This window comes from Diospyros lotus, chromosome 12 (genome assembly GCF_014633365.1).
Source record: "Diospyros lotus cultivar Yz01 chromosome 12, ASM1463336v1, whole genome shotgun sequence".
Classification (NCBI taxonomy): Eukaryota; Viridiplantae; Streptophyta; class Magnoliopsida; order Ericales; family Ebenaceae; genus Diospyros; species Diospyros lotus.
In genome coordinates this window covers 16,865,299-16,876,465 of record NC_068349.1, presented here as the reverse complement: position 1 = coordinate 16,876,465, position 11,167 = coordinate 16,865,299, and the positions used below count along the sequence as shown (strand labels likewise).

General features: G+C 37.2%; 2 protein-coding genes across 2 annotated transcripts; one reads left to right on the top strand and one right to left on the bottom strand.

The window, feature by feature from the left end:
• The first annotated feature begins 360 nt into the window (after positions 1–360).
• On the top strand, positions 361–7,409 carry LOC127813845 (AT-hook motif nuclear-localized protein 5-like). Its single transcript, XM_052354935.1, has 5 exons — positions 361–1,416; positions 2,536–2,603; positions 3,799–3,930; positions 6,759–6,920; positions 7,177–7,409. The coding sequence occupies exons 1-5, from the start codon at positions 966–968 to the stop codon at positions 7,402–7,404; spliced, it is 1,041 nt and encodes a 346-aa protein (XP_052210895.1). The 5' UTR covers positions 361–965; the 3' UTR covers positions 7,405–7,409.
• Positions 7,410–7,916: 507 nt separating this feature from the next.
• On the bottom strand, positions 7,917–11,167 carry LOC127813847 (probable phospholipid hydroperoxide glutathione peroxidase). Its single transcript, XM_052354939.1, has 6 exons — positions 10,915–11,167; positions 10,219–10,295; positions 9,953–10,014; positions 9,707–9,825; positions 8,276–8,443; positions 7,917–8,175 (listed from the first exon to the last, which is right to left on the bottom strand). The coding sequence occupies exons 1-6, from the start codon at positions 10,963–10,965 to the stop codon at positions 8,143–8,145; spliced, it is 510 nt and encodes a 169-aa protein (XP_052210899.1). The 5' UTR covers positions 10,966–11,167; the 3' UTR covers positions 7,917–8,142.

Here is an 11,167-nt window from a genome sequence, read left to right as displayed (position 1 = left end):
AAATTACTATATCCAGATTTAATTTGAAGTGCATAAGTGCCTTTCAAGAATCCTCAAGAAGAGAAGAGGCAGCAAAGCAACTGACAGAATATAATAAATTCAAGAGGCAAAAGCTCTCTGTCCCATGAAACTGTACTCGGATAAGGACATGATAGTACTTATGTAGGACACTCAATGCTCCCCAAGTGGCCTCTCAGACTCGACTGATAGACTCTCCCCCTATTTTGTTTTCATTTTTGCCCTTTTCTTTTAGGGAAAAAGCACTGTCTGTGACTACGAAAGTCGCTGAACCCTTTACTCTATAGTTGTAGCAATCAGTCACTTTCCCCCAGAGTCAGAAACTGAAGGCCCTGACTCCAAAATTAAATATTAAAACAAAGAAAAAGGGGTCCTTTCTTTCCTTCTTCCCTGCTTCATTTCAAAAGCTCAATTTTTTTTTTTTTTTGGTTATTTGTTTACACTTTTGTCTTTACCTTCCCCCTTCTTCCCCAACACCTCTTGGTCTCAATTTTTCGTTCTAGGGTTTCTACTTTCCCTTTTTCCGTGACACTTTCCGGGTCTTCAGCCACGGTTAACTGTTGATGAACAGTAGCCTTGGTGAGCTCTCTGGTTTAGGGTGATTTTTTTGTACATTCTCTAGAGTGAGACTCTCCTTTGTGATAACTTCGCTTCAAGTTTCAGGGTTTTAACATTGATTTCTTCTTTCATTTTCCCTCTCCTTTGGGTTGAATTTTGTTTCTTGATTAGAAATTTTTTTGATTTCTCGAAGAAAATAACCCCTGTAAAACCCTTGTTGAGTTTCCGCGCCTCCTATGGCGGTTTCGTCATTTCCCTTTTCTTTTCTTTTTTTTTGAATTTCTGATTCAGTTCTAGTACTCAGTTCTTCTGCAGTTTTATTGAGTACGTTGTGGATTGAAATTTGATGGTTTTTGGACCATTGAGGTGGGTATATACTGAGTAAAAGCATGGCATTATCTGGGTCTTCTTCTTATTACCTCCACAGAGGGGTTAGTGGGTCTGACTCAGTTTCTGGGTCTCTAACTCAATCTGGGTTACATGCCCCAGCCCCGCTTCCACCTGGTTTCAGGACTCAACCAAACCCTAACATTTCATTTCAGTCCAATGTGAGGGACAGCTCTGCAGTGCCAACATTCCCAGTGGAAAACACACCCGCTAGTGTTCCTCATGGCTTCAACATTCCTTCTGGTGCCCCAACAGGGGAGCCTGGAAAGAAGAAAAGAGGGAGGCCTAGGAAGTATGGTCCAGATGGGACCAACATGTCTCTAGGTCTCTCCTCAACCCCTCCCGGGCCTCCATCAGGGTCCGCCACCCCGTCAGAGTCTGCCACGCCGACTGCCAAACGGGCGAGAGGCCGGCCGCCTGGCAGTGGGTGGAAGCAACAGTTAGCTCCTCTTGGTGAGTTTGCTTGCCGAAATTCTAGGTTGATTTATGCGTTTATACTTGATTACTATGTCTATCTATTTAATGCAAAATTATGATAGTAGCATACTAATTTCTATCTATAAAATGAGAATTTTAATATGTTTCATAGGAAATGATTTTACATTACCATGTTGATATTGTGATGTTACTAGAGGGTGGTGTCAAGGAGTGAATTTGGCGGAAAATCTTGCCCATGTTGTTCTTTTGCATGCATGTATATTGTCAATGTGACTTTTATATGTCTATTGACATTATAAATGTCCTACCACAGCCCCACCAACCCTAACTTGGTTAGGATAAGGTGCAGATGATGATGTTAACGTTGACGTTGAGGTTGAACTTACATCCAACTAGTCATGTAAGAGACATATCCCATATCATACCTACATGAAAGTGTCAACCGCCCAACAGAGGGACTTTACAAGTTTAGAAAAGTTCATATAACATAACTGGATTAATTGGCTTGTAATTATGTTTTACATTGCTTTAAGGGTTGGCTTGTAATGGACTTACATTGCAGATGTAACACTGCCCAGCATTGGGTAGGCTATGTAAACTTTTCTTTTGGAAAAACTTCATATTATGGTTTAAACGGTGTACATAATTATTGGCATGGTATATTGTTTGGTTCATTCTTTTTGTTGAATGAATGTGTTATATCCGTTCCTTGAATTTCTTAAAATACTGGTGGCCTAGACATACCAGTTAATATTTTTTTAACTGGAATATCCCCGTCCAAATTAGTTTTAAGGCTTGTCGTGCAAGTCCTGATTAAGAAATATTGCAAAGATAGGATTCTATTAATTTCACAAGACAAATGTAAACTTGAAGACATTTGGGTTATTATGCAGCTTACTTTGTTTCAAATGTGAAACTTCTAACTCGGCGTTTGATTTGGGTGTTGGCAATTAAAGGATTTTGGATTAAGGAACAAGAAAGCTGATGTACACATCCATAGTTTTGTAGCAGAGTTCAGTAGCTTTTATTATAGTACTGTTTATTCTTCCATTTAACATGCAATATACACAGCTATTTTTTTAATTCTTTATTTAAACTGGTATTTCTTTGAGATTGTCAATCATTTTCTGCCAGGAGAATGGATGAACAATTCAGCAGGATTGGCTTTTACCCCGCATGTCCTAAATGTTGCAGACGGAGAGGTATGCTACATGCCTAACAATTTCTAAGCACGATCATTTTATTTGGTAAGGAATTTTATGGGACTAAAACCTGAGCCTAAGTTCTGGTTTCAAGTTCCTAATTTTATTTCCTTGGGCTTCAGGTGTTGGTGTTGTATGCATTCTACAACAACAACAATAACAACATATCCAGCCTTTATCCCACTATGTGGAGTCGGCTACATGAATTTTAGACTTCCATGTATTTTTGTCTTTTGTCTTTTGTCATATTTTCATTTAGACCCATACACTTAATATCAAACTTTAATGTCTCTCTCAAAGTCTTCTTGGGTCTGCCTCTACCTCTTTTTTTGACTAATTGTTCTATTTCATCAACTCTCCTCACATGAAGCGTCTCTTGGTCTCATTCTCACATGACCACATCTTAGTCTAGCCTCTCTCATCTTCTCCTCAATTGGCACTACTCCTACCTCATTACGAATAATTTCATTTCTAATTTTATCTTTTCTTGAATGGCTGCACATCCATTTTAGCATCCCCATCTCCGCTATGCTCGTCTTTTGCTCGTGCTGGTATTTGACTGCCCAACATTTTGAGCCATATAACAAGATTGATCTTATAGCTGTCTTATAGAATTTTTCTTTCAGTTTTAATGGGATTTTACAATCACATAACACCCCTGATGCATTTCTCGATTTTAGCCAAACTGCCTTAATTCGATGCTTTCTATTCAGAACTTTTTCTTTGAATGAGTCTCTCCTTCTTTCTCTCTTAAAAAGGGTGGTTTTTATAGAAAAGAACCCATTTTATTAGCCAGAGATGGAATGTCAGACTTGCTAGAAGCTTGTATGCAACTAGTATGATTTGCACTTGGTAATATGGTTTGCAAATAAGGAGGTTTTTTCTGCTGTAATGGTAAAGAAGATTGTTGGGAGAGTCAGGTATTGAAGGGTAGGGAGGATGATGTTGTTGATGGGATTTGAATTGTATTTGTGTTTGGGGTTGTGCTTGTTGGAGGGAACGGTTGCTTGATCCATAAATATCAGTATCTGCATGTAATACAATTACTTTTTGCTGGCTGTTTAATTTATTTGATGGAGATTAATTATATGCCCAATAAAGTATTTGTCATAATTGTAAGGGACAAACTAATTTATGTGTTGATTCCTGAATTCTTGTGGATATTGATAACATAATCTCTCATCATGATCTGCAGGACATTGCCGCAAAAATATTGTCATTTTCACAGCAGAGGGCAAGAGCTATATGCATCTTGTCAGCAAATGGTGTGGTTTCTGCAGTCACGCTGCACCAACCTGCAGCGTCTGACAGCACAGTGACATATGAGGTTGAAAACTTGAAATCCTTTTTTTTTTTTTTTTTGTGAAACTACTTTATGTTACTCCTTTACCATGTCACCTTTTCCTATTTATGTTCTCCGTGCCTGAGCAGTTTAAAGTGCATAAGAATCCTATATGATATTTCAGTTCTCTTTTTGATGATCGTAAGTCTTGTATAGGTTTCATGTGTTCTGGGTAATGGACTTTTCTAAAGGGGGCGTCTTTTTCTTCTCTAACTTAGTATTTTGAATTCTATGATATACAACAGGATATTTCTCCATAAAACATAGCAATGCATTAGCAAAATGTCATTTTTGAATCTTAGCTTAAGTACCAATTGGACCATGTGTAACAGTTCTTGCCGATGAACAATGTTTCAGTTCTGATTCTGCATCTTGTCTGAATTTAAAAGGAAAAAGGAGAAGATTTTCTACTTCTTGTTCCTGTTTCTTGCTTTGTGGTTCTTCATATGTGCACCACAATTGCTCCAATTAATCAAATCCCAAGAAGCATGAAATCAATATGCCATCGATGTTCAAATGCGTACAGAACGCAACAGACGCGTGATATGGAAATTTCAAACTAAAAAAAAAAAAAGATACTAGTACAGGAAAAAGAAATAAATTTTTGTTCATAGTTTTTATTAACAAAATAATCAAAAGTCACTAAACATATCGAAAAATTGTTAGTGATCCAATATGTTGATACAATTCTATTCTATCTACAATAGTATATGAAAAAAATAAAAGATACCATTAATCCAGTATAAAAAATGTCTTTAAATCTATAATAATGACAACATAAACATCACTTAACATACAAAAAAAGAGCAACTATTTTTGTTACAGTTGTAATTAGATTTAGCTTTTTTTATTCTTTACTCAAAAATTGGTTGTAGTTGTAGGTTTTACTCAGAAGGTTCTAGAAACTCTATGAAGAAACCCACATTGTCCCTTGAAGTGTCCATTCTGAGTTCAATTCATGGACGTGTCTTTTCTTAGATCTGTCTAAAACTAAAAGTAAACAAAAAATTATAACATGCCAATTGGCATGTCTGACGCCTTTGATGGAAGTGTCTGACAAGTCCAATACATGTTGGAAGTGGGTACTACCCCCAATATGAAGTGTCCATGCTCCTTAAATCAAATTGAAAAGTATTTGCTTATTTGATTTTGATGTTTCTCCTTTTTTGATTTGCAATAGAGGGTTCATGTTACTTTCATTTAGAAATTTGTTGCTTGACATCATGAAGTGAATTCATTGATGATATTTTGTTTGGGATTCAGTAGAGTGAGATATTGCATGCTTTATGGCAGAATATTTGTCTAATTGAAAATTTCAAGGTTATGCTTAGTATAGCATTTGAAAGCTTTTGATATTTCAGCTTTAGGTTGGGAAGCCGCCAACTAAAGTACAACACAGTCAGACTTCAAGTTCTGGCCTTCAGAATACTGTGCAAATGATGTCCTGCTTAGTGACAGCTTCTGAATGGATTATTTCTCATTTCTTTTCAACTTTTTTTTCTTGTGCAAACTCTTTAATTATTCAACCAATTATCAATGTAACAATCAGTGAAGAATAAATTGATTAATTATTAAATTTGCACAAGGTGCCTGCTATTTCGCATAGTGGGATTAAAGCTTGAGACGTTGTTGTGCCTTACATAACCATTGCTCATAGCTTTCTTTTTTGGGATGAATACTATAGCTCATAGCTAAGTATTTATTTTTTAGATAAAGAATACAAATGGCCCTTTCATTCTTGTCGCTGTATTGGGTTTCTCTGTTGGGCACTTAACTCTCAGATTGGCAGTGGTGTTTTGCTGTTCTATACCCGCAATTTGCAAGAGGCTTCTCATTTTATGCATGCTGCTGTTAGTTTGTCTTTGTGCCTCAGCCTTCTCATTACAGATACCGAGCATTCTATTTTTGTATTTTTTTTTAACCTACATAACTCTTAAGTTATCTCTGGATGGATGCTATCAACATGTGGGCTTGATGTTTTGAGGTCTAAAGTTATAGCTTTGGGCACAATTTGCACTCCATTTGGAGTTGCAATTGTTTTAATAGATTTGAGAATGTCCATGATAAAGAACTATGTTATGCTAAAAAATTTAGTGTTCAGAAATGCATTGTTTAGTGGAACGAGTCTTTGATCTTTGACTAATGTCTGGTCTGTTTGACTCATTGTTAATTTGTTATTTAAATTGAAGTGACATTGCAAGGGCCTTACAAAAGATATGGCCATAAATAAAAATGACTGGCGAGCTAGTAATCCAATATGTAGTTGTCCTAGGAGCATCTTGGTCTTAAAGTCTTTGTAATTATTGAACAGAGTGTTTGAAGAATGCATATATTCGTAGTAGTCTGGGCTACTCAGTCAATTTTGCTATGCTAGTATATATTAATTAGAGATGCAGATGCCCAGAAGTTGATATAAACCAATCCTTTCCATCCTTTCATTTCTGCCAACTTCTAGTATGCTCAGTTGAGTGTATGCTAGATGCTAATATAATCTTAGGATTTTAGCATTTTAATGAAATATCTGATTGGTGTTTTGAGCAATGATAAGGCTGGAGATCACTGGACTGAAATTATTCATGATTCTGATGTTCGGTTAGGATTCATTTTTTGCTTGTTAACCATGTTATGTGGAAGAGAAGGGATCATTTCCATAGTTGATCTGTATGTGGTTGATGAATGTAATTTTCACTGCCTTATTGATTTCGATTTACTGTTACATTATTTAAGAAATTTGTTGTTTCTTCCTTTCTCTTTAGAGTGCTGCTTCTTTGTTCTTTTGGCAGACTTAATTGGTTCTTTTTCAACATTGATAGGGGCGTTTCCAGATATTATGCTTATCAGGCTCTTACTTGGTTGCTGAAAGTGGTGGACCTCATAATCGTTCTGGTGGTTTAAGCATTTCGCTTTGCACCCCTGATGGCCATATCTTTGGAGGTGCAGTTGGTGGCATGCTTATAGCACAGAGCCTGGTTCAGGTAAATTCTTTATTTGTTTCTGTATTGAAGGGATGAGCCTTAGTAGCAATGGTAATCATAACCAAAAAGTCAGGGATCGAGTTATGGAAACGGCCTCTGCAAAAAAGCAGGGGGCCTACTGCTTTGGGACACCCTTTTATTAACGACTATCCTTGCTTGGTGTTATCTTCTTGATTCATAATCCTCATGTCGTGGCTAAATTGATTAGAATTATCTGGGTTGCAATATGATGCATGATGCATTTTATTTGCTGCAGGTGGTACTATGTAGCTTCGTGTATGGTGGTCCCAAGTCAAAGAACAAAGCCGAGGCTGCCATCCCTGACAATGCACAGGATCCTGTGGTCCAGCCTGGTGATGAATCGGGTACACCAGCTAGTGTTACTCCTAGCCATTTCACTCGAAATTCTTCAGCCAGGGTTTGGCCTGGTTCGAGGTGTGATACAAGAGTCCCAGAGAGGGAGATTGATCTGACTCGTGGATGACAACAGGAGACAGAAGCCAGAAGCCAGGCAGAGCTGTATATAATGTTGTAAATTAACTGTGCCAATCAAATCTGGGCAAACTCTTTATCACTTCACCTTGCCTGTCTTACTAGTACTAGTGGATGGTTTCAACCGACATACTTGTGACAATTTGATTGAGTAAACTAGAAACCGTCATAGGAATTTTCTGCTTTCATCAAGTTGGAAGGGCGTTGGTATCGAGGAACAGCTGCCAGTGAGGCTTCTTTAGAATGTAATGGCCATTATAAGAACGGTCGTGCCCAGAAATGTTGAAGTTGAAACCTGAAAGATTTCGCTTGTTCATGTTGCGGCATAGTTTCATTGTTGCGGGGTTATATTTTAGGAAGGGCACTCATTTCATTTTACTAGTACATGCATTTGTTAAAACATGAATAATGCTTGATGATTGCGATTCCAAGTCCTTGGTCAAGAACAAAGCATGAAAGAAGCCCAAAGATTGGCCTCGTAACAAGAGGCATTACAGGCACGACTCTTTTAACCATTGTGTGTGTTTTATAGGCGCTATTATTCTGTAGGTCCAAAACATACAAATACGAGCTCCAAGACCCTTATTGCAAAACGCATAATTACTTCGGTCCAAGGTTTACATTCATTAAGGCTAAATACTAGAGTAGATGATTAAGAATGTTTTCATATTGTAAACTTAGAAAGCACACATTATTGCTACATCTTTGCGAAGCAAGTAGAGTTCTGCACTCAAGCAGTTCCCAATAGTTTCTTTATGTCCTTCTGCAGCAAAACAAAATAAATGAGAAGTTTCTGTTAGCTGCAGAAATTGGGACGACGATCATGAGGATTAAATCTGTGTTATGGCACAAGAAGGTTTTACCTCGATGCTGAGCGGTGCAGTAGTAGGAGCATAACGATCAACGACTTTGCCATCTTTGTCCACCAGGAACTTGGAGAAGTTCCACTTGATGCTGTCACCTAAAAATCCACTCTTGCTCGACTTTAGGAACTTGTATAATGGAGCAGCACCATCACCGTTCACATTTACCTAATTTGGAACATGAAATAGAGATTAGTGTGTTAACTATTCTAATCACTTAAAAGGGAGAATGAAGAAACCATGTTATCAATCTTGCAGTTTATTAGAGGGTATTGAAAGAAAGAAGACAAGAAAAACGAGTACCAACCAAGCCCTACCTCCTGCATTTCTATTGAGATATACAGAAACCAAGATCAACATATACGTTAATATGTTTGTGCCTAGGCATGCAAGTATCCATCCAATTCATGGCTTTAAACCATTTTATACCAGCATTAACAACAAAACCAAGCCTTAGTTACAGTAGGTGGAATCAGCTACAATGGATTCTCACTCGCCAACATGTTTAAACCATTTTCTAACTCCTTTTGTTCCTTTTTTGTCACTGGCCAACAAAATAAATACCATTGTTTTAAATATCAAGATTTATCATTGTTTTTAGTCCAGTTACAATTTCCAATATCAAGAGATCAAGAAAGCCGACAACTCCTTATTTTTCTGCTTCTTTTCTTCCTGCCCACCATTCTCTCATACATAATTTCTCTTACATGATGTAATTCCTATAGCACGCTTGAATGCTTTATAATGCCTATATGTATACATATATATACATATATATATATGTATGTATCAGATTTCGGGCACCTTCATGCAGAGTAAAATAATGTAATGTCTCATCCCATGTTGAAGACAAATAAATAACTAGCCTTTTGCTATATTACACCAATAAAATAGCAAGGTGATAATTTCGCAGCTGAAAAATCAGAATTATAATAAATCGCAATGTCATGTTTCCCCAGAATTTATATAATTAAACAGTCTAAATTATTCATCATTTTAAAAATATTAAGTGGATAACAATAAGAATAAAACGTGATGAGGTCAGAACTGAACAATTTTACTCAATCCTCGTAATCTACAAAACCTAGTATTCAGTGGAAGTCTTTCAAAATTCAACTACATTACTCAAATCCTTGTAACCTACAGAACCTGGTATTCAGTGGAAGTCTTTCAAAATTCAACCACAGAGATGAGATGCAACATAACTCAATAATGTTGATTAATAGGTGTGTTAAATAACTAATCCATCTAATACTTGCTGGGTTTAAGTATTTTAATATACTATAATCCAAGTCTAGTATGAGTTAAACTCTAAACCTAGGAAATTCCAAGAGAAGTTAGTTGGTATGGAAAAGAAGAGCAATCCATCAAGTTACAAAATTCTCTGTTTCCTTCAATAGAAGTGCATCAATTGGTAGACCGTACACCTACCTTGTCAAATATGGGATATTCAGCCTTGAAGCGAGTACAAGCAAACTCCATGATCTGCTCATTACTTCCTGGCTCCTGGCTGCCAAACTGATTGCAAGGGAATGCCAGAATCTCCAGACCTACAACCAGACAAAAGAATGATTAAGCCACTGAGGGGCATAGCCACATATAGACATACATTCTTCTTCTTCTTCTTCTTTCGGAAGTTATGGCTGAAAAGGCAATAAATACTAGTATAAAACTAACCTTGATCTTTGTACTTCTCATACAATTTGGTCAACTCTGTGTAATTTGAATTGGTCAAACCACTGCATCAGATAAGTCGAACTCAGACAGCTTTTCCCTCTTATATATATAGGTATTCTAGGTTAAAGACACTCATAAATCAATGATCGAATTAGATTGAAGCAGTTAATAGCAGATGCAAATAAAGTGGGATCATAGGGAGTATCAAACTAATGTTTAACAAAGTCCCTCAAAGGTAGAAAAACCAGTGAGACGATAAGTCATACCACTGTGATGCAACGTTCACAATCAGCAGGACCTTCCCTTTGTAGGTGCTAAGATCCACATCATTTCCTTTAGCATCCTGAGTACAAAGGAAAGCAAGTTACACGATTTTGAGCAAGAAATCCGCCGGGGATTGCCAAAGCATGAACTGGAACCAGTTATTGACTGGCATCTCAAACCCCATCCCTACCAACAAAAATAAATAACTAAATAAAACGCTAACCTAAGCCAACCCACTCCAGAAACAAAACTTTCTTCCCCCACCAAGAAGAAATAACATACACAGCCTTTACACCACTATACGTGGTCTGTTGTATGAACTTTTCATTTATTTCTTATCTTTTGTAGAAAAAAAAGGGAGAAAAAGCTCTAACACAGAATCGGCAGTCCATGGCTAATATCAGAACCCAAGAATCTAAAGCCCAGACCCATAGGCAAAGAGATAAAAGTATTTTATATCTTCCATTTTCTCGTTGTCCTCCAGGCCAAAAAAATTACGAACCTGGCCGCTAAAAGCTAGTTACAGGATCTTGATTTGCCAAGTGAAAAACCTTTGCACATACAAATTAAGACAAAGAAAACAAAAACAGTATACGAGAACTAGAATCCAAATGCAAGACGCCTTGAATTTGAAAAAGAAAACGAAATTCAATCAATCTATCAAGACCGAGTAAAATCAAGATTAAAGGGCAACAAACCTTGACAGTGAACTCATGGACGGATTGGGGATTCTCGGATTGGCTCGCCATTGATTGAAGCGAAATATCCAGAAACACAGAGACGGCGGCCACAAGAAAACTCGAATTTCAACGGCTAATACAGCAAAGAAAACGAAGAATTAAGAGGGAAATTGGTCGGGGAAGAAGAAGGCTTTGTTAAATGACGCAACGACTTCTTTGGAAATGAGCACCGGCCGAGAATCGGAGAGCGAGCATATTTATGGAGAGAGAG